Raw genomic sequence first — 27,973 nt, forward strand, 5'->3', positions numbered from 1 at the left:
GTCATTATTCATCAAATACTTACGAATAGTTTACTTGTGATTAGCAATGGAAACCCTAACAAATGGCCAAGTTGAGAAGACAACTCTTTTGTAATGATTACAGTCATACATAGACATATGAGCTTAATGCGTTCCATGACTGAGCTAGTATGTCAATGTTTTCGTATCTCGAAGCAATATTTCCTGTATAAAATAACTAAATACAAATTAATCTGCTACCAAACGATGAAAAAAACTACCTAAAACAGGAAATTACAATGGAGAAATGTGTTTGTAATAGTTTTAATTTACTACTTAGGCTCACAAAGTAACAAATACTTATTTAGTTTTTATGATCAGCAGCAAAATGTAACATTACTATGTACAGTACTGCATAGAGTTCCTGCCTTCGAGAGAAACACAATGGCTAACGGGGGTGTTAAAGAGATTTGACAGTGATGCGTTCGGTACACTAGACATTTGTGACATTACATAACATCAACTTTGAACTTAACTCAAACGAATTTAGCTTATTAAACATGCACTAAAAGCTAAGTTTTATTCTTTTACTAAACTTAGCTCTAATTTTGTCTTCATTTTAATTTTTTACGGTCGTTTCCCAGTTGAGTGCTTTTTGCCTCACATTGTATATACATTAATTGTTAGCCAGCCTGTTTACAACTTTCTTCAAACGATTTGTATGCTTGTATCTCAAGGTAGAAACTTGTATCTCAAGGTGGAAACTTGCTCGAAATTTTGCTTGTATTTCGATTTTCTCGTTTATTGGGCACTCGTATGTCAAGGTGTGACTATACTTCGTAAGACATCAATGGTTATTTTTAATAGAAGTCATTTTAATGCCTTCTAAGGAATTTCGGAGTCAATGTTGGATGTCTTGCGTAGGTGTTGGTACTGAATCATCGTTGATTGACTGACTGACTCCATGTTTACCTCTTGCTTTGACTGGCTGTCTTTAGATTGGTGGAACTGCAATTGGTTTCATGAGCCTCTGCACCGAAGTGAATCTGGAGCTGCTCAACAAATGCTTTGACCTTGGTCCACTGCACGGACTAAAGAAGCCTCATCCTGAAGATGTCACTATTCAGCCACCTAAAGCAGGTACTCATGATATATAACTAGCAAAAAATAGAACTTGGCTTGAGTATGCGCAGTTGTGTTACCTCAACAGAAACTGGTTGGATATTTATTACCATCTAGAGGGCTCCCAATTCTGTTAAGGATAAAACAATGGTAATTCTCAAGTATGTTCAGGCACCAGTGTATCTACAGCTTTATCATATCCATAATTGCATATAATGTGCACATATACACATACAGTCAAACATGGATAACTCGCCCACGGATAGCTCGAACACATGGTTAATTCGAACGATTTCTTTGGTCCGTTCCCATATAATGATAAATTGCTATAGATAACTTGAACTCAACACTGTTAATTCGAACTGTTTTTTTGCCCAACGGCTACCGAAGCGGTTGTTATCGCTTTAGAAAATCACTTTATTCAAAGCCATAGAGGTAAACCTCATCTTTTCGTAATTCATAAGCGTCGTTATTACCACCATCGGCAAAATATTTTTGTCAACGACTTTTCTAAAGGTTTGGTGAAATTTGATTTATACTGCTATACGGTGAATAGCACGGGCTAGCCGGGTCACGCGCGCAAGGATTTTTGCCACGCACATACAAAACAAAACAGCATGATTGTTTTTGTTTTGTATGTGCGTGGCGAAAATCCTTGAGTGCGTGACCCGGCTAGCCCGTGATGAATAGTTTTCCGACGTTGATTCCGTGTTGAATCAACGTCGGAATGTTGAATGTTTAAAACGTCTTAAAAATTATTGTAATTAAACGTATACATTGTCTTAGCTAAAAAAACTATTCATCGTTTGACCTAAACACAGAATACGTGTGTACATTCAATAAGTATCCATTCAAAAAGCGTGAGTGATATACAATGTAAAGTAAAACCTCGTAAAACTTCTAATTGAACTGCCTCAGAGTGTTGCTCTTAACGAATCCCAGGTAAAGTAAGGTAATCTTTGCATAAACTTCAAGAAAAATCGGCAAAATTGATCGTGGGTAAAACGCTCAAAAGAAAATGATGTCTTTTCTTTTGAGCATTTCAACAACGATCAAGTTTTGCCAATGTCAATCTAAAAAACGTCCTGGCAATAACATCACCTCAAACAACAAACCAATCTCAAGTGATAGAAAAATCTCTATACTTTTTGATAAAAACGTTTTAAACTTTACATTAGAAGCATTTAATTTGAAACAAGCCATTTGTGCTTTTGATTTATGTTATAGTTTGTATATGTACATGTATCTACTAACAAATAAGTAAATACATGGACTTGTGACAGTGCTCTGATAACTTGAACGTTCTGATAATTCGAACACTTTTGCTCGGTCCCATGAAGTTCGAGTTATCCATGTTTGACTGTATATGTAATTGTTTATACAATACAAATATGTATACAAAATTTCAATTTTGCAGTGATTGAGGAAGATGAACCACTATCAAAACCGACATCTGGCAAGTCTGTGAGGAGTGCCGCGTCTGCATTTGGGGATGATCCAGGTGGGCATGCATCAAATGTATGATGTGTCGGTGATATTACAAGTTTTACTAGGCAGTCATTCTGCAGTTGACAATAATGTTTTCTACAATAATGCTAACAAAGGATGCCCTTCACACGGTTTAAACTTACCCTTAACTGTGTTTGTGTTCAAAACTTCATACTTGACCTCCTCTTGACCCCCTCTTGACCCCTCTTGCGCATGCAGTCAGAATTTCATTTGTTTCGGAACATGCTTCATACCATAAATTTGTCACAAGTTTAATAAATATTTTCATAAAAATACACTTTAATTTATTTTAGTCATTCTGCATTCTAACTAGCTACAATAACTTAATAAATGCTGCAGATTATTATAGAGGTTTTAAAAAATCACTGAAGCAATAATCAATTAAAATATACTGTTATTGTTACTTTACCTTATAATCAGACAAACAAAAGTGTAGATTTGGCGAGGCAGAGATGGACAGTGTATAGGTTGAGGAGGTGATAGAGATGGACAGTGTATAGGTTGAGGAGGTGATAGGGATGGACAGTGTATAGGTTGAGGAGGTGATAGGGATGGACAGTGTATAGGTTGAGGAGGTGATAGGGATGGACAGTGTATAGGTTGAGGAGGTGATAGGGATGGACAGTGTATAGGTTGAGGAGGTGATAGGGATGGACAGTGTATAGGTTGAGGAGGTGATAGGGATGGACAGTGTATAGGTTGAGGAGGTGATAGGGATGGACAGTGTATAGGTTGAGGAGGTGATAGGGATGGACAGTGTATAGGTTGAGGAGGTGATAGGGATGTAGTTTCCTTTAACTAGGCGGTGCTGAAGTTTAGTTTATTCAGCCGTTTATTATTTATATTTTATCATAATGTTTTTTGAACTACACTTTCACTCTCATCACTTTTGTTTACAAAACTACAATGCTGTAAAAAACTTTCAACATTGTATCTTAAACATTACTCTGGCTGTAGAGGTACACGTAGGTACATATACGCTCAAATATTACAACCGCGTGTTTGGCAATTTGTGTCAAATGTGTTTGCCGTTGAGACAGCGTCAAACAATTGACGTGGTGCCGTTGAGACAGCGTCAAAGAATTGACGTAGTACCGTTGAAACAACGGCAAACAGAGGTTTGACTGTACTCGAAATTAGCTAGTATTTAATAGATTATATTAGAAGGTGTCGGGCAATGTGACATATTGGTTGTGTTTTCAGTGTCCAAGGCTACCAAAGATGCGGGAGAGATAATCATTCAAAGAAAATACAGCGAAGAAATGCTTGACTCTATCTCAGATGTGAGTAGTCCTCTTTCGAGCAGCAGGGCATCTAGTGTCGTAGAAAAGGTTGATACTCCGGCAGCGGAAGAGCCCGCCACTGCAACTGAACAAGTAAAGAAGCAACCAACGCTCGCTCTCGCAAACAGTATGTTTGTCCCAGAATTCTATGGCGAATCGAACGCTTTCAGCATTCAGCTCTTCTGCATAGACGAGCAGTATGAGATGAGGTGAGAGCCGTCTTTATTTCTTATTGCTTTTCTCTAGTCAGTCAGTTGGAAGTCTTTTGCGTAAAGCTATAAAATATGCTATTCTATTAGTATAACAGAGCTTCAGGTATAATATAAAGTGCGGGGCCATGGATAGTCGTTGTGAATGAAGATGCATCCTGCCTTCTCCGGGACAGACCCTTGTAGGCCTTTACATTTACCTCTCCACATTGACCTCTTCAGCAGACTCATCTAAGTGATAATGACACAAGCTATGTTATCCAATTTGCTACATCCTTTTGTTTGGGCTTGACACCAAACGTAGCATTTTAATATTGTATGTACCTCAAAGTACAAGTGTTGCGTTAAACATTAAAATGTTTTTTATATATAAAGCTCATTTGTATGATTGTCTCGTCTCTTGGTTTATTTCTTTGACTGTGTTTTAATAATAAAGGGTCTTTTATGTGATATTTTCCAAAGGATGCACAAGGTGGGCCATTTGATAAAAAATTACAGCTCAAATACATCCACTCCTTTTTTTCCAGATGCCTACTACATGTTTTTCTTGTATACTGCTTCAACTATAATATGTTTCTGGATTGTAATTTTGTGGGTTTAGGTGGCAATCGGTACGAAACCCAAGTTTGTTTGCAGGTCTTTGGACCTGCTGAGAGAAGCTTTCAATCGGCTTCCTAATAAAGAATTTGCTGTTATGACTGTCCCCCACCTCGTGCCTGAGTTTCCACTCTTGCAGAAGTTTCTAAGGGTCACTCCCCGCATCACAAGCAACCTTTCTCACGAGCTTTATGTCTTTCACAAGATGGGTCTTTCTGAGTAGGTGGTTTCCTGTTGATTAAAGTGTAATTAGTCTTCAGCATTCAACAATGAATAGGTTTGTATTTAGTCAGCAGAACATGAGCAGGTTTCAGCTTCATATTGAATATCTTCTGATTACATAACATCAAAAAAGTTGGTACTTTTACGGCATTGTTTCTGCAAAACTTTGTGAAATCGGACTGGTTAAATTTTGATAGTCATCATAAATGAGAGCATTTTTAAAAGCTTCAGTAGGCAGCAGTTTTGAAATATCAAGTGAAAATCGCATTGGAAACTATTGAGAGCCAAAATCTTTTTTCAACAAAATGTGAACTAATTACCTTATTGGTTTGGCTACCAATTGTTTCATCATTTGAGCTACTGTCAAAATCCTAGCTGTATAGCCAACTAGAGTTCTGTATATATCAGTAGAGTTCCAATGATAGCAGAAGTTATACATATATATTGATAGAGATCTGCTCATAAGAGATGCTATCAGAAAAGACAAGGAGTCTGTTGAGTTACTAGTGGCTTCTCTCACTCACAAGGAAAATCTCCTTGCTGACCTCAATCAGTATTTTGCTGTCAGACGGGATCAGGTGGGTGGCCGTCATTTTACAGTTTATTCTAGTAACTATCATACTATTTGTAGTACATCAGACTAGAGACTTACAGTGACCAAAAACTAATTACAAAATTGAGGTATGTATATACTGTATAGCCCTTATATTCGTAGTGAAGTTCTGTTTTTATTACTTCCGCAAAAGGTGTCTGATAGAGTTATCAATAGAGTTATCGCATTGCTAGATTTGCTGATTCTAATAAATAACGATCTATTAATGTCAAAAACTTTGTTATTGATAATACACTCATACATGGATGTATCATTAATTAATTCGTTCTGAAATTTACATCATATGTGAAGACAGTCATATGTTGGAGCAAACATTTTCATAGGATTACACAGTATTTTTTTAATTGGTTCCACAGCTCAAAAACATACAATAATTCTTTAATCAATGCTGTATGTAATTACACATAACATTAGAACTGAAGAAGTATAAAACAACTTTGTAAAAAGTTCACACAGGAAACTAACTTATAATTAAATCTTGAGCTTTTTGAAGTAGTAATTAATACAAAAAGGTTCTATAGCTTTTAGCTTTTTAGCACACAGATGATGTCTAGGTTCAGCGATACATTAATTTAGGATCTGAAGTAGAAGTAGTGATAGAGATACGCTGTGTTATTTACTCTAGCTTAGGGTGAAGCATGTTTGAATGCCTCTAGTTTATGTCTGCTATATATTCATTATTGCTATATATTTCATATTTTAGGTTTTATTTTTATCAGGCTCTTTGCCTTTATCTAAAAACTGATATTTTATAAAAAGAAAGTCAAATGTTGGAAATTATTTTAGGTGTTGAGACTAATACGAAATAAAATATAAAATCAAATTTTATGTTTGCATGTTAAAAAGTTGGTATGGGAAGTAAGTTGAATCTTTACTATCTTTATATTACTATATATATTACAAGGCAATATTCTTGTTTTAAAAACATTTTTCTGTTTAAAGTTAATATTTTGATTACATTTTTCTGGTAATATAAAGGTAGAATACTGATTCCTTGAACACTGTTCCATAGGATGGGACAGAAATGAGGGCCTATGTGGCCGAGGTGCATGAGCAAGTAGTAGGTGTGGCCATCATCCGTGGAGAAGAAGACATCGAGTATATCCGCTCACACTACAACATCGAAGACTTCATATACTTTAATCACCATGGCAGAACTGAGCACGCCCACCTCCACCACTTCGCGATCAATCCAATTTTTAACCACTTCACTAAACATTTCCTCAAAGAAATCTTGAGGAAATCATACAAGACAAGTCTTTACTATCCAGTGTTTGGCCCGAGCAGCCTCTCCAAGGTATGGATGGCAACTTCACATGAAATCTAAATGGCATGTTCCACCAATGAGCTGTCAGAATGCACCATAATAAATATCATATATGCTAGCACCCTGGCTGGCTCGTGTGCTGTGAGAGGTTGTAAGGTGTGCAGACAAAGCGCAGATAATAAGTAGCTACGCAGTTATTTAATGATATCCGTTGTGAATGGCTGGTGCAGTTAATAAAGTGTTGTTATACTAAGTTGAAAGTTCAGGAATCCACTTCAAAGCAGTATTTTTTCTGAGTCTCTAAGTTTAACTTCATACAGATATGGATCTTACAATAGTAAAAACTAATGTTACCCTATGTGACTAATGTTATTAATGTTACCCTATGTGACTAATGTTACTAATGTTACCCTATGTGACTAATGTTATTAATGTTACCCTATGTGACTAATGTTATTAATGTTACCCTATATGACTAATGTTATTAATGTTACTCTATGTGACTAATGTTATTAATGTTACCCTATGTGACTAATGTTATTAATGTTACCCTATGTGACTAATGTTATTAATGTTACCCTATGTGACTAATGTTATTAATGTTACCCTATATGACTAATGTTACTAATGTTACCCTATGTTACTAATGTTACCCTATGTTACTAATGCTACCCTATGTTACTAATGTTACCCTATGTGACTAATGTTACTAATGTTACCCTATGTGACTAATGTTATTAATGTTACCCTATGTGACTAATGTTACCCTATGTGACTAATGTTATTAATGTTACCCTATGTGACTAATGTTACTAATGTTACCCTATGTTACTAATGCTACCCTATGTTACTAATGTTACCCTATGTGACTAATGTTACCCTATGTGACTAATGTGACTAATGTTACCCTATGTGAGTAATGTTACCCTATGTGAGTAATGTTACCCTATGTGACTAATGTTACCCTATATGACTAATGTTACCCTATGTGACTAATGTTACTAATGTTACCCTATGTTACTAATGCTACCCTATGTTACTAATGTTACCCTATGTGACTAATGTTACCCTATGTGACTAATGTGACTAATGTTACCCTATGTGACTAATGTTACCCTATGTGACTAATGTTACCCTATATGACTAATGTTACCCTATGTGACTAATGTTACCCTATGTGACTAATGTTACTAATGTTAATGTTAAAAAGATATCTAAGGCTAGAAATACGTTAGGAGCTTGGGCAATGTTTGAGGAATAACTTTCATCATGTTGATAATGTCGACTCTTCTATAATGAGGAAAACTTTACTAATAGGTAACCTTAAAGGAATACAAACGTCTTTCTTCGTAACACTTTAGTAATTGCTAAGGTGCCTTTTACAGACTTGTTCATAGACAGCATCTTATGAACAAGTTATTGATTGCCTGATAATTATAATACATGTATTAAGAAAACAAGTCAATATTGTATCAATTGTATCAATAACTCGCTGCCATTTATCTATTGCTTCACTTGTTTATCTACTGTCAACGTACCGGATATCAGCTGTTCATGTTGTATGTCCGTTGTAGGTAAAATATGTTGTTCATACATATATGTGTACTATACATAAGTGTACTATACATATACGTGTACTATACATGTACTATACATACATGTACTATACATATACATGTACTATACATATACTTGTACTATACATATACCTGTACTATACATATACCTGTACTATACATATACGTGTACTATGCATATACATGTACTATACATATACGTGTACTATACATATACATGTACTATACATATACGTGTACTATACATATACCTGTACTATACATATACCTGTACTATACATATACGTGTACTATACATATACATGTACTATACATATACGCGTACTTTACATATACGCGTACTATACATATACGCGTACTATACATATACATGTACTATACATATACGCGTACTATACATATACGGGTACTATACATATACGCGTACTATACATATACGCGTACTATACATATACGCGTACTATACATATACGCGTACTATACATATACGCGTACTATACATATACGCGTACTATACATATACGCGTACTATACATATACATGTACTATACATATACGTGTACTATACATGTACTATACATATGTGTACTATACATACGTGTACTATACATATACTTGTACTATACATATACATGTACTATACATATACGCGTACTATACATATACGCGTACTATACATATACGCGTACTATACATATACGCGTACTATTCTTATACGCGTACTATACATATACGTGTACTATACATATACGCGTACTATACATATATAAGCGTACTATACATAGTACGCGTACTATACATATACGTGTACTTTACATTACATGTATACTTACTGTAACGTAAACGTTACAGTAAGTAACATGTAATAATAACGTATATGTGTACTATACGTATACATGTTACTGTATACGTTACATTTGGAAGTTTTTAGTGTTTTTGTCTTTGCATTTATACAAGCTTAGCATCTTCTCAAATGTTTTTGCATGAAAATATTTTGTGGCATCCTCATTATTTTCATTTATTATTACATCTGGCGCCACTAATAAAGGCTGGTTCACACTATGTCGCCGTAACTCGGCGTTGATGCAACAATACTTCGGTGATTGTCGATGATGACAATGTTCACACTAGCACAAAGCCTTCCGCGTTTGTATCAGGGAACAGTCGTCGAGATTACGTTCTCATATATAATGCGGTCACTGGAGCGTCAGCGATGGGCGTGGCCTAATTAATAACAGACCATTGAGACGCGCGTAAACATTCGCGTTTCGGTTTAGTAGCAAAAGCTAGTACCACGCGCATCGAGTGATCGCTTTTGTTGAAGATGGATAGAAAATTAAAACTAAGAAAAGTAATTGTCTTAGCATTGCTCAGACGAAGCAACCGACTTAGACAACGGCAGCAGCAGAGCTTTACACCTGAAAGAGGCATAAAAGAAGATGGTAGGTGCGTCCAGCCTAGAAGAGAAGAAATCAAGGACAATTTAACGCACTCTATTATACATTGCGCAATGAGAACTGTGAAATGTTTTTTTCGGTGAGTAAATATACATAGGCCTTACAAGAATATTTTCATAAACTTATCATAAACAAAACGAGTCAGTATAAAAATGTTGTCGTGTGTCTCTGGTCCCTGCTAGTCCAACGAGTGTAATATAGTCCTGCAGCAATTATCATAAACAGAAACCACGCTATCCGCGATTGCGAATTGTCTTCGCCGAAATGGTTCACATTACACGTGCTGTCGTCGATGCTCCGCGAACTATCGGGAAAGTTTGACAGCTACAAACTTTCCCGACGTGTCCGCGATGCTTCGTCGATGCCATCAATTCACGGTTCACATAATCGACGATGAACGCCGAAAGGGAAACGCCGAGATACGGCGATATAGTGTGAACCGGCCTTAAAGTGCTGTTGCTGCTTAGTATATATGTAGCAATGAACCATGAAGTCGGCTCGGCAATTAAGGTACAAGGCTATGAGGGCACACAGTTAGAAGGCCACACAGTTAACATAAGTACACCGTTAGAAGGTCACACATTTAACTTAAGTATACAGTTGAAAGGTCACATGGTCATGCAGTACATTTACATTTGATGTGTAGTCTGATAAACATGAGTCCAAATGTGATAAAACAAGCATCAAACAACTCTATTATGAAAAATCAGAATGTTTTATTTGCAGGAAGTTGGTAGACACTCAATGGTGACCTGTATGAATGAGATGGTGCCAGTTAGGCCAAGGAGACAAATTATTTACCCTCTAGACATCTTGGAAGACCGTGCACCGACTGACAGAGTGTTACAGGTGTCTATAAAATGTTTTATCAAACACGAAAGTAGATATAATATCAACACTGTAGAGTATAATAGTTTTAACATTACAACTATTTTGTTTATTTTCATCATTGCTGTTTTGTAGCGAAAGGAACCATACGCCCTGTGTCACCTTAACAGGAAGCTTACCCTGGAGCTTAAGGTGACGATTAATGCGAGGATCGTGGTGGTTGGAGCCTCAACTGCTGCCCTCGCATACCTGGAGACACTCGTTTTCTGGTAATTTTGTTGTTACGTTAGCCACAAGAAGAACACATTTTAAATGTTTTACTAGATCAAATTTCAAACGTCAAAAAAGAAACTAGGGCGATTTTGACGAGTTTTGACAGCAAAATCTTTTATGGTTCAATCTTATACTCAAGATCAAAGTTCATAGATGTATTTCCTTATTTGTTGGGGTTTTTTGTAGGAATTTGCGGGAAATATTTTCTAGTACATGTAAATGTATACCTCGTTTTTCCTCCAATCCAAATGTATGTTTAGTAATATTGTAATATCTGTAGTTTTTCAACAAATCAAAATATTTTCTAAATCTAGTTTTAATGTTGTTCTTTAAAGAATGTGGATCACCTTTGTAAGCTGTAATGCTGTTGAAATAAGCAGCATTCCTTCAAATATCTGCTGCTGATGTCACGATTTAAAGATCATAATTGCATAAACATTATCAGTTCCATTACTTATGCTGCAACTATACTAAAAGGCTAAAATATCACACGTGTAAATGGTATGATTTTTGATATAAAAATAAATAAAAACTTTTTTATAAATTCACGGAGAACGATTTTCAAATGCTAATAAAATATAAGCTTTGGCACTAAAAAACTTATATATACTAAAGACTAAAGGTAAATATAAGAAAGTAACAATTTTAAGTTAATAGCATACCTACAAAGTGGGGTAGTTGGTAATAAACTTTATGGCTAATTCACATTGTTTCTTGGCTGAATATTATGCATTTTCAGGGAAAGCAATATGAAACATTCAATTATAGAGGCCAAAATTAGATGGATGGACTGTAATGCAATTTATTCTTGTAAAAACTGCTGTATATCGCGAACACTTTTGTGCATTAAACCATGCAGACTGCTTTTCTAAATGAAACAATAGGAATTCAGAATTAGTTTTTAAATGTTTTACAAATGAAATGCTCAGTACGAAATATGACAGGTCAACCCTAAAAGAATTTCAAAGGTACAATTAAGCCCTTTTTGGCTTAATTAAAGCTCCCAGCTACCTTCACTATTACCGTTCAAAAGAATAAACCTGCTCAATAATGAGAGGGACAAACAGGAAGCATGACTATTGAAAAACTCATTTTTGAGAAAGTCTGGGCAGGTATTTTGCTTCTGAGCATTTTAACCGCGATACAGTTTTGTCGATTTTAATCTTGAAACATCCTGGCAGTCAGATCACCTCAAACAACAGCTAAAATCTTAAATGGTAAAAAATATTCATACTTACTGATAAACTCTAGTAGAATGTGATGTGATCACATATTTAAGAAGTCATATTCAAGTAGTGTCACTGCTAGTTATTTAGGACACAGTTTGACCTTGAAAGCATCTTTATGCCTATATATTTGTTTCATTTACGCTCTTATATTGCTTGTAGCCCTCATCTGAAGTTCAACAACTTAACTCTAATATCGCCACACGGTTTACCGGGTGAGCTCGGACCCGACCCATTACGAGAGAACCTACTAGGCACGGAACACTGCTATAATGAGGCTGACTATGCAAAGACCTCTTTAAGGTCATGGGTCACAGTAGTTTATGGGAAAATGACCAAAATAGACAGGTGAGTGCTTTGGGTATATTAATGTTGAGTCTTTTTCCTTATGCCAGATAGTTCTTTGCTAAGAAAGGCCACGATTAAATAAAAACACAGCATTCACCTTACCGTCGGATGCAGAATACTGCAACCTTACGTTGGCTGTGGACTCTTTTTCTTTGTTAAATTGGCAGGCAAAGGCTCGTTATACATTGTTGTGGAGTAAATGATAAATATTGACTTTCATACAAAACAACACGAACACTTCCATGCACAATATTATAGAGTAGAGAAAATGACAGCCTGCTACAAAATGCATTGTACAGTGTACACAGCATGAGCATGTCATACAGCTACTATTAACACATCATGAGCACTCTATAATCACATCATAAGCACATCAGGAATACACTATAAACATAGCATGAGCATTGAGCACACCATTATAAGGACATTATAATAACATAAAAAATTATTAACTCACAATATAAACAACATAAACACACTACAAACTCCTTATAAACACTCCATGAACACACCATATATAAACAGGAAACACACCATATACAAATAGTGAACACACCATATATAAACAGGGAACACACCATATACAAACAGTGAACACACCATATATAAACAGGGAACACACCATATACAAACAGCAAACACACCATATATAAACAGGGAACACACCATATACAAACAGTGAACACACCATATATAAACAGGGAACACACCATATACAAACAGTGAACACACCATATATAAACAGTGAACACACCATATATAAACAGGGAACACACCATATACAAACAGTGAACACACCATATATAAACAGGGAACACACCATATACAAACAGTGAACACACCATATATAAACAGAGAACACATCATATGCAAACAGTGAACACACTATATATAAACAGGGAACACACCATATACAAACAGTGAACACACCATATATAAACAGGGAACACACCATATACAAACAGGGAACACACCATCATGGACATGTTGTAAAAACATATTGAATGCCTCAGAAAGCACACCATAAATGCATAAACATGTCATAGAATATGCCATACCAATGAACCATGGAGCACTCTATAGGATGTATCATAGAGCAATAGAAACACACCATAGAGTGCACCATGAATGGTGCAATAGAGTATACTATAGAGCGTGCTGTAAACATAAATATGACACCATATGAAACTAAGTGTGGCTATACTTCATGCCATTCAATGTTGCTCAAATTCATGCAAGGAAAGAAAAAGAACTATATAATTGCAGATCAAAGAAGCAGGTTTATGTAAATGGGGAGAAGTTGGTGTCATATGACCACCTGATTCTATCTACTGGAGAGCAGCATCAGTATCCCATGCCAACTGGCCTTGACCCTAACTCGACTGTAGAGTTTCCTCCTACCAGCCCAGACAGGTACTGAGCTATTGCTGCTAGCTTTAATTGGAGATGAACTTGTGTGCATTTGATATGTTTGATGCAACCATAGATATATCTCTAGCTTGTAGTAAACTAACGTCTACTTTATCATTCATAATGGAATGTCTTAGATTTGAGCGTGTGCAAGTAAATTGCAGTCTTTACTATAATAAGAGCTGCGTCTGTCCATCGAAGTCACGCTTGGACGTAGAGGAAAGAAGATTGCATCACGTGAGATTCAAACCCAGAATTTTGGTTTAGTAACCTCTCATGCTACAATGTGCACTACACAACCACCTTGGTGACCACCTTGCTGCATTCTGAAATAATCTCTCATGGCACACCTGACTATCTCTCTATGCACATCTGACTATCTCTCATGGCACACCTGACTATCTCTCATGGCACACTTGACTATCTCTCATGTCACACCTGACTATCTCTCTATGCACATCTGACTATCTCTCATGGCACACCTGACTATCTCTCTATGCACATCTGACTATCTCTCTATGCACATCTGACTATCTCTCATGGCACACCTGACTATCTCTCATGGCACACCTGACTATTTCTTATGGCACACCTGACTGTCAAAATTCTAGTAATTATATTTGGAGCAGCTAAAACATGGTTTTTATGTTTTGTGTGACCTTATTTGATTTTACAGTACATTGAACATATATAGTGCGATGAAAAAATAAAACCAATTTTTATAATAACCTAGGTATGAATTACATCTTTTTTGCATAAAGCAACAAATTCAACTTCATTACTAATTGTAACAATGTATTGCTCAATGTGCTGTTGCCAATGTTAATCGTTAGCCTTACCACAAAAAAATATCAACTTTGTAGCCTTAAGCAATTCTTGATGGTTTGAGGTAAAGATGAAAACATGGTTGGGCGTATCCGGTTTCCTGACTGCTAAGGAGCATAGCAGCTGAAGCACTCATATTCCAGAAAAATTGTACCATAGTTGGGTGAGCCCAGCATAGGACCCCACAGAATGAGTTAGGCTTGGGCCCAACAAAATAAGATTAGGGTCGGGCTTCTCAGCTGTATGAAATTCAAACTAGGCTTCAATATCGTGAATACCTCAAAAACTTTCCACTCTAATAAACTGTCTATAATCACTTCTATTAGCTGCAATCCTTCTCTCACAGGTGGTTTGAGGGTGACCCACCGAAGAACCTGTTTGTGGTCAATGATGACTACGATGCAGCTGTTGCACTCTTCTGGATGGAAGAAAATATTGTCAATAGCCAGTATAAGGGTATGACTTGTTGTCTGTTTTAAGCAAAATAAGGTTCATGCTTATTTGTACAGCAGTTTTAAAATGTGGCTTTAGGAGCAGTGATAGTAAATCTAAATTAGAAACACGTGTGTGCCTTTTAGAGCATTGTTATGACTTCACAAGCCAGCTATGTACATTTATATTGCGAGTTAGGAATATATCACTTTTGTTGCATTATTTTGATGATGGCAACAATATCAGCCCATAGATTCAAAATGGCTATTTGTTTCAGTGATTGTCACCTTCAATGATGAGACCCATAAATTTACGTGTATAGTTGTAGCATTTTTTTTCTATTTCTCATGGTTTTGTTAAGGACTATTAGTTAGAACCTGTGTTTAATAGAAGTAACTTCTAAGTTTGACTGCATATCATATCACTGCTTGTGCAAAGAAAAGATTGGTTCTTTATTGGTTCTTGGGAGTCATTTTATACGCTGTAATGTTTATGTGACAAAAAACATAGTTGTACTTAATGTTTAATTTGAAAAAACAAGTCGTCTCTTATCTTTTAATTTTTACAGTTTTTTGCAAATAATTCTGTAAATAAGTAATTATCTTGGCAATATAATAGAAATACATAATCTTCTCAACTTTTAAACTGTACATTTTTTTGTGTCACCGATCTGAACACGCTGTTCCGTGTATATGAGATTTAACTGTACACAAAAAAGAGTTGTCTTTCCCTTTTTTAAGGTTCGAAATTGAAGCAAAATTAATTCCTTGATTTTTGCGCTAGTAATAGAAATACTCTTATTAGAATATATTCTATTAGTACTAGCTGTTCTAGAAATAATAGAAATGCTCTTACCTCTAGAATGGCTAATTGACCTTGCTAAAAAACATCTTTCTCAAGAATTTAGTCTATGAGTCTCATATTTCTCAGCCGAAAGGAAGGCTACTACCTTTTGAGTAACGTTTAACCAACTAAAAACTCTTATTTAAAAGCAAGCAAATTCACAAGTTTGCACAGTATAAACTGAACTATATAGTTTGTCATAAGTGTATCATCATGGCATCCAGTGAATACTAGAGTATGTAATGGGTACAAACTCTATCTTAGCTTTAGCTCAGTGAAAAGGAAACTATCTGAGCTTTTGGAAGCTCTGCTAGCTAGCTGTTAACAAAGCATATCCTATGGGTTTGACTGCGGTCGCTCTCCAACTTCTGACTAACTACATAAGTACAATATGAACACCGCATGCTTACAATAGCGAGACCATAACATTTGATTGTATTATTAACTAAACATACAGGTAAAGTGGTGGTGCACGGCAGCTGCCTGAGGAGTTACACTACTATACAGACTCTGATGCAACTTGGAGTTGCTCCTGCTGATATTGTGCATGTAAAGACACCTGTGGAAGGGGTGAGTGATGCAATTACATGGTAGGATGTGAATGTTGTTGTGTGAGATGTTAGTACATTACATGCATAGATCTGATTGTATCAGAGTGTCAGGTCTACAGGTCACTTGATATATCTAGCAAACTGTAAGTACGTAGCTGTCTCTTGTGCACTCAGTTAACTGTAGGTACGTAGCTGTCTCTTTTACACTCAGTTAACTGTAGGTATGTAGTTGTCTCTTGTGCACCCAGTTAACTGTAGGTACGTAGCTGTCTCTTGAACACTCAGTTAATTGTAGGTACGTAGCTGTCTCTTGTACACTCAGTTAATTGTAGGTACGTAGCTGTCTCTTGTACACTCAGTTAACTGTAGGTACGTAGCTGTCTCTTGTGCACCCAGTTAACTGTAGGTATGTAGTTGTCTCTTGTGCACCCAGTTAACTGTAGGTACATAGCTGTCTCTTGTACACTCAGTTAACTGTAGGTACGTAGCTGTCTTTTGTACACTCAGTTAACTGTAGGTACGTAGCTGTCTCTTGTACAGTCAGTTAACTGTAGGTACGTAGCTGTCTCTTGTGCACCTAGTTAACTGTAGGTATGTAATTGTCTCTTGTGCACCCAGTTAACTGTAGGTACATAGCTGTCTTTTGTACACTCAGTTAACTGTAGGTACGTAGCTGTCTCTTGTGCACCCAGTTAACTTTAGGTACGTAGCTGTCTCTTGTGCACCCAGTTAACTTTAGGTACATAGCTGTCTCTTGTACACTCAGTTAACTGTAGGTACGTAGCTGTCTCTTGTGCACCCAGTTAACTTTAGGTACGTAGCTGTCTCTTGTGCACCCAGTTAACTTTAGGTACATAGCTGTCTCTTGTGCACCCAGTTAACTTTAGGTACATAGCTGTCTCTTGTACACTCCGTTAACTGTAGGTACGTAGCTGTCTCTTGTGCACCCAGTTAACTTTAGATACGTAGCTGTCTCTTGTGCACCCAGTTAACTTTAGGTACATAGCTGTCTCTTGTACACTCAGTTAACTGTAGGTACGTAGCTGTCTCTTGTGCACCCAGTTAACTTTAGGTACGTAGCTGTCTCTTGTGCACCCAGTTAACTTTAGGTACATAGCTGTCTCTTGTGCACCCAGTTAACTTTAGGTACATAGCTGTCTCTTGTACACTCCGTTAACTGTAGGTACGTAGCTGTCTCTTGTGCACCCAGTTAACTTTAGATACGTAGCTGTCTCTTGTGCACCCAGTTAACTTTAGGTACATAGCTGTCTCTTGTACACTCAATTAAGATGTTTGGAGATGGAAGCAGAGCAGTTATAAAGCAGGTTTAAAGTTCAATCCTTGCATCACTGATTTCAGTATCAATATAAATATGTTCATCTTAAATAAAGTTTTCTTGACCTCTCTGGAATACGATTGCAACAAAAATATTATATTCATGACTGTCAGCGAGCAGCCTAAGATGCAACATGATCATGTACATATTGTACTTTAAGCAGTGATCCAAACTTTGGTTTAAATCTTCTGGGAACGAGGAATACAGTAATTACAAAAATTCTGGATTGTACATTGGTTTTTTCTTTCTAAAGATTGCTAGTTCTAACACAAGAAACTCTACCTCGCAAACCTCAGATTCCAAAACTTCCAAAACTTGGATGCTATTATTAAAGCCTTTGAATAAATTTGTCTGTGTGTGAGGATGGGCTAGCAGGAATGTAAGCTTTGCAAACCAGAAGTAAATACTGATAAGTGAGATGAAGTAAGTGTATAAGTCAGCCTAGTTATAATTTATGTTGTAGATATCGTGTTTCAACAATCCAGTTGTGGAAGCTGCTGTCAAAGCTGCCATGGTAGAAGAACACGGTATAAAAGTAGAGGAAGAGGCTATTCTTGCTGACTGGCAAGTCAATGCTGGCCAAAATATCACGGAGCTGACTTTCCTCACTCCAGACGGGACGTTTACTACTCCTTGTTCCGTAAGCATTTCAAGTTTGTGTTTTTTATTGACAAATTCTTTTTTGACAGGATCAGATTAACTTAGAACATACTGGGTACATATTAAGTACATATTAAGTACATATTAAGTCAATCTTGATGTAGTTTCTGAGAAACAATGTCAAGTGAGATAAAAATTATCTCGATGAAGTTTAATCAAAGCTACTTTAATGCTAAAAACTTAACAGTCATGTAAGTTTATAGACATGTAGCTTTTAGCCCATACTCAAAACTTCAGTTCTAAGTAAATATTTAAATGAATTCACTTTATATATTTAGAGTAAACAAAGAATGCAAACCAGTTTTAAAAAGTACTTATCTTTTTGTTTCCTCAGTTACTTAAACTTACAATATTTACTCCTGTTCTTTAGGTTTGATGAAAATAAATGTTCTTCACTGTTATTATATATCTAAACTAAAAGGTAAACACGCATAAAGAAGGTTGATTAAAAGAATTTCATTGATTCAAGGTTTTATTGATTATGGGTTTCGCTTCAAACCTTGTCAACTCTAAATTTAAAGTTAATCTACTTTTTATCGATATGATCTTTAAGCTGAAATACGGTGTCAGGGTGGCCTAGCGGCAGCGTCTTTGCCTGTCAACCATGGGATTGGAGGTTTGATTCCTGCTTAATGCCGATCTGACAAAAAGCTCTCAGCTAGCTTTCAACCCCAAATTGTTGGGTCTTTCGGACCTAGACCATAACTTGGAGGCCCCATGTACCACACTGACAACGTGGGCATGTTAAAGATCTACCTCTGTCCTTTGCACATTGGGCAACTGAAATGGCTACTTGGTTCTGTCAGACTGGACGTGTTGCAAAGGCATCCCTTTAGGTTAATCTGACAGTTCCGGAAGTGGTAGATACTGAGAACTGGGTCACCTCTTCTCTACCATACAGCTTGACCCAAGCCTGCATCGCTAAGATGCAAGTCATTGTCGATTTCCGACAGACAGCAAGCCAACTGAAAAAACGGCAGCAAAGCAATTTTGATGACTTTCATTTAAAATTAAAATCATGTTAAATTGATTAATTAAATACTTCATTGCAGGTGTTGTTCAGCTACACGACTAAGAGAGTTGACCTTGATGCCTTCCAGGCAGTCAATAATGCATGCCTTGTCTTTGATGGCAAGCTTGTCATAGACTCCACATTTCATACTAATGACATCTCCATAAGGGCTGCTGGTTCCCTGACTAAATATCAACGAAGATATCACGCCGAGCCTTGGACACATAAAAACTTTAACAGCAAAGAAATAGGAATTGAGGTAAGATAAGCTATCATAAATGAGTGTCATTCTCATGTGTTAAATGATAAATGTTCAGTGTTGGAGCCTTCAGAACTTACCTCCACTGAGGGGTATGCTAACAGCCTCCTGTAATGTCTATATTGAATATGTAGGGAACTCGAGATATTACCCTTGTGTGAACTATTGATTGCTCAAGGACTAAATATTTTGTACGATAAGTAATTATAATGATTGAAGGAGCTTATGCACTAACTAGTGTTGGACATCGGTCAAACATTACACTGCACTAACAAGCAATAAAGCAATAGTTATTACTGTTTAAGGAATACACTGCACTAACAAGCAATAATGCAGTAGTTATTGGTTAAGGAATACACTGCACTAACAAGCAATAGTTATTGGTTAAGGAATACATTGCTCTAACAAGCAATAATGCAATAGTTATTGGTTAAGGAATACACTGCACTAACAAGCGATAAAGCAATAGTTATTGGTTAAGGAATGCATTGCACTAACAAGCAATAAAACACTGGTTATAGTTAAAGGAACACACTGTACTAACAAGCAATATAGCAATAGTTATTAGTTAAGGAATACACTGCACTAATGAGTAATAATGAGTTTTTAGTACAAATAATACACTCCAATGATCTCAGGAATATCTACCGATATCTGCATTAATTAAAAGAATATGTTATAACAAATTCCTTGGTACAAAAGGGTTTACTGCAATAGTCGACACTGGGCAACATCTACATGTATAGCACTGTTATCTACATGTATAGCGCCGTTATCTACATGTATAGCACTGTTATATCTACTGGAACTAAGTACAGCAATTAATTTATTTCAATATTTAGCAGTCAACTCGGTATATTGTAGCTCTCTATTAATGCCTATGTTATACACAGTCTGTAGAAGCATATAGTTTTGTTATAAGATAGAGACTATCCGATGAAAGTTGGGTTAAGTGCAATGTTCTATGTCAAAGTAATAACCATGGATGTTACAGTTAGCTTCTGCGATGCTGCCGTTGTTTGATCCAACCCTAGAGGCACTCAAAGAGGCTGAAGAGGACCCTCTGAAACTGATGCCTGTGTATAGGTCTCCTAAAGTGCAAGGAGGTTTGTTGCCAGGTAGGTCAGCAGGTTCACCAAGCCACATTAGAGGAAGATGTTATTCATAATGTAGGAATGTGACTCCGTGTAAGCGTTGGTTCATAGCTCTCAGACAAGATTTAAGTAATCAAATATTGACAAAACATAGCTGGAGTGTGCTGACAACTCCAGTTCTCAAGCTAGCCATAATTTACATGTTGTTAGAACTGCATGGTTTTATTTTGAACCTTGTAAGTATCTAACAGGTTTGTCATCTCTTTCTCTCACGTTGCCAGTATGAACTTACAAGATTGTTTCACAATTACTTGCACAGGCTCCCTGCACTACCTCCACATTGCCAAACCAACTTTAGATGTGCCCCTAGCCATCCACATGATGAACCCAGAGTATGGCTTGGTACTCTCTACTGGAGAGCCTGTTGGCAAAACTACAGAAGGACCATATGTGGATAACTTCTTCCGGTTGCATTTCAATATCTACAGCACGGTTGAGACAATCACCTGTCTTTCTAAAAAGGTAAACTATATCTTCATAAACTGCCGTTTCTCAGACCTGCTGGGTTTTTTTCAAGTTCCCATATAGTAAAATGGTGTAACAAAAGGTTATTGGATTTTTTTTCAATGGCACGTCCAATTAACAAGACATAAAATTAACAATTAACGCAATTAACAAGGCCATCATTGATGTACATACAGGACAAGTTAAAGCGAGTCAGGTGAAACAAAGGGTTTGATTGTTGTAAAGGAGTAGCGAGGCTTTTACAACTATTTCCATTGATGTGGGGTGCTGCAAATTGCGTCTGTGTGTTGAGCATGCAATAATGGAATAGATATATTTGTAGAATAAGGCTCTCACTCAGGAATTAATCAATAGATGTGTCACCAATATCAATACGTACTGTGGTTTCCCTAATGCGCACATTTTCCTTCATTTGAAAAAATGTTGACATAGAAGTCAAGTGTTCTTGTAACTTGTTTATCACTGGAAAGTTATAACGACAAAAAATATTTTTGGATCTTCGTTAATGATAATCTTTACACCAGATTTTTCTAGTTTTCAAGTTGCTTTAAATAAAATTACGAACTTTTTTCAGAAAGACTCGATAAAAACACTACAACAAGACTAAGTGTCATAAAAGTTATGAATGATGTTTAATGTTTGTGTGAAGCTTACAGATGTATAAATTATATTATATATACGTGTAGATGAAAATTCAATTTGCCAACTATTAGTTTATTATGTTAAAAGTTTTTGCATTATTGGATTTTCAAAAGACTCATTTTTGGAGTTAAAAACCTATTTTCCAGTAAAAACTCAGCTTCGTTGAACATATTGCCCCTACTTTAAACTCATGTGAGACATGCACACATTACGTGATACTTGAGTAGCCATTCAAGCTGATAGACGTGCTCGTTTATGTGCTGCTATGTGAATACTGATAAAGCGCAGAGCCAGCTAAAATGACCAACTGAATCTTGTGCTCAGAATGTCTTTTAGGACAGTAAAAGCCGTGTGAGCAACTCCATAACAAACATTCATCCTTTGCTATACAATATAATGTATGGTACATTATCATTATATACATTGCCATAAGATATATGGTACATGGTGTATGGTACATGGTGTATGGTACATGGTGTATGGTACATGGCATATGGTACATGGTGTATGGTACTTGGTGTATAGTGCATGGTGTATGGTACATGGTGTATAGTGCATGGTACATGGTGTATGGTACATGGTACACGGTGTACGGTACATGGTAACATGGCTGTTCGTACAGGAAATAGAAGTCTCCAACCTTCTCTGTCTCTATGGAGTCCATCAGCGATTCTTGAACAATGCCATGCAGAGATACAAGGAGGGTCTCATTACAGACTTCTTCAGGTAAGATATAATCAAATACTAGAAAGATAGTAAAATAAAATTTACAAGAAAATGAACTTTAAAAAGCAAATATAAACTAGTAAATAACTCAAACAGTGTTTAAGGAAAGTTCTGATAAGTTGGTTACATACAGTTCCAGACACTGCCAACCTGCTGGCAGTGTCACATTTGTCATCTGCTGGTGTGCAAGTTGAGCGCATGTCAGTCACTTCAAGGGGTTTGTCTTGTCTCACTAGTTGTCTTTCTAGCTTTTAGTTCTTAACTAATAGAAACAATGAGCTTGAGTTAATTCAAAAATTTTGAATGCAATATTTATACTTGATAGTAATTGAGAGCAATAATATCCATATATGGTAATTACAATGGTCTTTGTTGTCCGAGTGAACTCAAGAATAGCTACACAATATATATAATTTCTGCAGTAAAACAGACATCTGAACAGACTGGTTCAGATGTTAATCAAACACAGTTACCAACTTATTTTTCTAAATTTGACGTCGTTTACTTTATAACAGGAATGTTTTGAGTGAAGTCCTCAATTAAGACTTTGAAAGCATGACACAAATTCATGACACAAAGCTACTATATTGCTGTTTGGCTGATTATTTCTCATAGATGTTTTCCCCGCAGGTGTACATAACTCACACTTTGATTATAGACTATAGCAGGAACATGCTGTTTATCACTCTTGTCAATAATTCTTACAGCTACTTCAGAGAAGCTTGGGCTCTCGCCATTTATCATGACAGATTCTCTGACTTCAGGGATGAAATTAGGGAGCTGCTAGTCAACCAGCCGGTAGGTTTACTATTTAATTTAAGTCACAACAGTTCAAATTGATTTCATTTTTGAGTGACTGAACAGGATGCAGCCCCACCAAAGCACAGAATAACTTATCATGTATTTGAAAGACTTATCACAATATATGAGATATTGTTGTGAATGTAGAATACTCTTTTAGCATGTCGTCGCTTAGGTTCCCTTTGAGTCTTTTCCTTTTGAGTCTTTGAATGTCTCCCTTTGAGTAGTGGTGGTTTTGGACACCTCCTACTCAAATCTTGTTTTGTGGTCTTGCCTGTTGCTGTTAGTTTGACCAATAACATAACTTATGATTTGCTTCATATCTCAGCATAAAAATCATAAAATTAGTCTAACAGCCATATTTCGTGGTTTGTCTAGGCCCCTGACGTGAGTGCATTAGAGAACAAGGTAAGAACATTGATAGACGAAGACCTACAGTTGAGCGAGGGACAGCGGAAGAATCTGCAGGAGTTGTATGCTGACACATCAGTGAAGAGGGCTGTAGAGACCAGACTGTTGAGCTACCTCAGCTACAACTATTATCACCTGCCCATGTATGCCAAACCTGGCATGGTCTGACACTCCAACCTTAGCTACAACTATTATCATCTGGCCATGTATGCCAAGCCTGGCATGGTCTGACACTCCAACCTTAGCTACAACTATCATCACCTGCCCATGTATGTCAAGCCTGGCATGGTCTGACACTCCAACTTTAGTTACAACTATCATCGCCTGCTCATGTATGCCAAGCTTGGCATGGTCTGACACTCCAACCTTAGCTACAACTATTATCACCTGCCCATGTATGTCAAGCCTGATATTGTCTGACACGCCAACAGCTTAACGTCAATTCTGGCAGTCTAAATCTTCAAAGTTCCTTACATAGTAACTCCTTGGTCGCACATGACTACTTGCTCAGTATGCCATATTCAGATGTGGAATGATTTGACATCGCTGCCAGTGGTTATGCTTAGAGAGCATGTCCAAACTTCATACTGTCACAGCCTATCGTTATATAAAAAGACTAGAATTAGTTTAAATATGGTCTACAGCAGTTTTGGATTAAAATAATGCACTCTGACTTTTTTCAACCATTTCCCAAAATATGAAATTATTCTGTGATGTAATTGTAACATTGTGGCTGTATTTTTCCAGCTCTATTTTAGAGTGTCTATTGATTGACACTAGCGAACAGAGCATACGATTGACATTATGAGATAAACAGGAAATGGGTGAAAGATGAGTAAATGCTGTAGTTTACAGAGCTCATAATTTTATTGCCGTAGTATAATCAAATTATCTGTGATACATAAATCTGTATATCTATATATCTTTGTTTGGTAATAAACAGAAAAAATGGTCAAACTATTGGTATTCATTATTAGATTTACTTTAAGCGTTGTGGTGCTCATCTCTGTAACCTATATCTGACGACTGGCCAATGAAGGAACAATATTAACTTGTATAAAAGCATTATGAAGCCATGGCACCAGCATGCGACTCAAAACTCCCTCACAATGAATTCAATCTATTATTTTTATTTGTGATATTTTATTTCTACTTTCTTTTCCCAATGCCAGCTTTAAAAACATTTTACCAGGCGTAATACTTCAAAAGTTATCATTTATGCTTTTACGTTGCATGATGGTGATTGGCCAAGGGTTGTGGATGCTTCACTACCATTGGCTTGCAGTAAAATCGCAAGGGTTTCAAGCAAGGGTAAAGTTCAGTTAGTCAAAAATTATTTTTCTTCGCAGAAAAACTCTTTGGCGAAAGACATACCTTGTTCAAGAATGCTGTTTGAATTGCTACTTGAACACTAAGATGAATAAAAAATTCCATTTGCTAACTTTTACAGTTTAAGCGTTGTGCCGGGACATCATTCTGGAGCATTCTGTGGCTGTGTAAGAAGTGTATTTACGAAACAAATATTTTGGTAGACAGAAGAGCCACCCTTGTTCAACACCGTTTGAGATTTAAATAGAAATTGGTAAAGAACTGCAATCACAACCATTTAGGAGTTGTATGTACTCTAAATTATAGGGTATGTTTGACATATATGATGATGCATGTATATGGATACATTATACTGCATGTTAGTCTTCAAACTTCTGACTTGACCGAGAGGAAGCCAGCATCTGAAGCTCATGTATCTGGTAACACACTGTGATATTTAGGAAATATTGCGCTACTCTACCATGTAGGCAGCCAAGTGCTTAGTTACACAAGAGTGGGTGTCAATGTTATTGACAACAGCTAGTCTCATACCAGACATTGAGCTCTAGGTTCACAGGCTAGTCCACTACTTATAGAGCTACATGTATAACATCTAATCGCTCATATTCGTATAGTAGTTCTACTAAAAGGCCTTGTTTGTAGACTGCAGCTAACTAACCTTGGCTAAACCAAATCACGTGACATAACGACAACCGGGAGTGGACTGAATTATACGCTATGAATAGACAGAAGGTGTACATCTTATATATATATATATAAATATACATATATATTATACATACATGTATGTATCATATATACATACAGAAGGTGTATCCTCACATACCAAGTATGTGAGGAATCTTAATGCCTCCCAGCTGGCCCACTTAGTCTTACATGGAAAACAGTTGCTCTGAACAACTTTGCTCGCAAAAATATTTACTGTAAAACATCTAATTGACCGCCACCCTGAGGGAAAGGTTGAAAAATAGAGCGCCACTCTCTAGTTGAATGCCACCTCCATTTGACTACCACTTTGACATTGTTTGATCTTCAGGAGCTCATCATATCAAGTGATCAGTAGAAAAGTGTCCACAAAATCCTATTAATAATAAATCATTCATCATTAACAATTAATTCTTTTTTTAATTCCAAAGCTTTTCGTTTTTTTTCGTTAATACTTTGAAAACAACACCATAAGAATAATCAATAACTGTCTTAGGCTAATAGCAGTTTCTTGTTTAATGCAATCTTGATACTTCGAAGTACATGTATATAAAAACGGTTTACATTTATGATGGTAGATGAACCACTAGTTTTAGGGTGAAGGTTGCGTTTAGCGGAGCAAAACTTTTACGTATTGCATTAGTGCTGAAAGCAGCGCGTAAGAAGTATTGCTCTGCCAAAAAAATTGTTTGAACGCTAAAATCGACTAGTTCAGCAGTGCAGAAGAACAGTTGAGGTCAGAAGACATTGTGGAAGGTATTGGACAACCAGAAGAAGTTTGTTCCATCGAAAGCAACAATCAGCACGCAGTTATCCGAGCAAACGATGCAAATATTTCCTTTTAAAAACGTTAATTTTTGTTTTTGCATGTATCATACATATGGTTCGTTTATGTCACTTGAATATATATTTGTAGCATTTGATCGATTATCATTATATAACTTATAAATTTGCTGATTTATAACATATTATATAACTATTAACATAACAACATATTAACTAATAGCATCCTTGCAGTTATCTTGACATGGCTTACAATGGATCAACACTCCTAACTCTCCTTCTATTGCACATAAAAAGCTAGTTTTGGCTGCAAACTGTAGCAAACATGTTAATGAGTGCAATGAGCCTTTATTCAACATTGTTAAATATAGATATAAAATAAAAATATGCCTTTAAACGTAGAATGCAATAAATAATTGAAAGCTCTTGCAAACTGCAAAGCTATATCATCGCAGATCAATTGCAAGTAATAGATAACAACTGGTAGAGATATCTCTCGGCTTCCCAATGCATATTTTATTTTGAAATCTTTGACAAGATTTGAACTTAGAGGTAAGTTAGCAGATCTATTGCATCCAAAAAGTTTAACATCGCTCTACCAGAAGATGGTAAAATATAAGCGGCATTCGCTTCGCCCGAAAAAGGGCTAAATATATCTTCCCAAAATTCTGACGAGTCATTTAAAAAATACTATGCCAGCCTTTATTTGAATGCCACCTCCAATTGACTGTCACTAGAGAGGAAAAGTCGAAAAATAGAGCGCCATGGCGTCCCATTAGAGGTTTTACGGTAGTTTGATGAAACCTATTTTACTTTTACATCTATGAGCTGAGCATTCAACAGACTATCTGGTTAGAGCTGCGTTAATTCCCACAAATCATTTTAATTCATGACGTTATACTGGGTTTGCATAAAATAATTGAAGATAGGTGTCTATACTACCAGGTAACCAAACTTCTAGTTGGCCATCATGGCACAAATTACAACATGGGATCTTCCACACAAGCGGCTTATTAGTCACACCAGTCTAAATCTTTGAACCCTGAACGAGTACATTCATTAAGGAATCCTTTGTACAATTCATTCTTCACAATATAAACATAATAGGAAAAGCATATTTTTACACAGTTTTGAGTGTGT

The 27,973-nt window shown here is 36.4% G+C and overlaps 1 protein-coding gene across 1 annotated transcript in view; it reads left to right on the forward strand.

Annotated features, from left to right (window-relative positions):
* Positions 1–24,830, forward strand: part of LOC137400702 (cilia- and flagella-associated protein 61-like) — a 30,464-nt gene extending 5,634 nt beyond the window's left edge. The window contains exons 5-23 of the mRNA XM_068087034.1: positions 957–1,098; positions 2,498–2,581; positions 3,793–4,081; positions 4,718–4,897; positions 5,352–5,478; positions 6,526–6,810; positions 10,541–10,663; positions 10,778–10,911; positions 12,304–12,489; positions 13,756–13,902; positions 15,071–15,180; positions 16,457–16,569; positions 18,350–18,526; positions 19,599–19,817; positions 20,812–20,935; positions 21,231–21,433; positions 22,701–22,804; positions 23,512–23,602; positions 23,984–24,830. Coding sequence (XP_067943135.1) covers positions 957–1,098; positions 2,498–2,581; positions 3,793–4,081; positions 4,718–4,897; positions 5,352–5,478; positions 6,526–6,810; positions 10,541–10,663; positions 10,778–10,911; positions 12,304–12,489; positions 13,756–13,902; positions 15,071–15,180; positions 16,457–16,569; positions 18,350–18,526; positions 19,599–19,817; positions 20,812–20,935; positions 21,231–21,433; positions 22,701–22,804; positions 23,512–23,602; positions 23,984–24,184 — 3,039 coding nt within the window. The 3' untranslated portion in view covers positions 24,185–24,830. The remainder of the gene's footprint in view (positions 1–956; positions 1,099–2,497; positions 2,582–3,792; positions 4,082–4,717; positions 4,898–5,351; positions 5,479–6,525; positions 6,811–10,540; positions 10,664–10,777; positions 10,912–12,303; positions 12,490–13,755; positions 13,903–15,070; positions 15,181–16,456; positions 16,570–18,349; positions 18,527–19,598; positions 19,818–20,811; positions 20,936–21,230; positions 21,434–22,700; positions 22,805–23,511; positions 23,603–23,983) is intronic.
* Positions 24,831–27,973: the final 3,143 nt, after the last annotated feature.

The sequence above is a fragment of the Watersipora subatra genome, chromosome 7, assembly GCF_963576615.1.
Source record: "Watersipora subatra chromosome 7, tzWatSuba1.1, whole genome shotgun sequence".
Classification (NCBI taxonomy): domain Eukaryota; kingdom Metazoa; phylum Bryozoa; class Gymnolaemata; order Cheilostomatida; family Watersiporidae; genus Watersipora; species Watersipora subatra.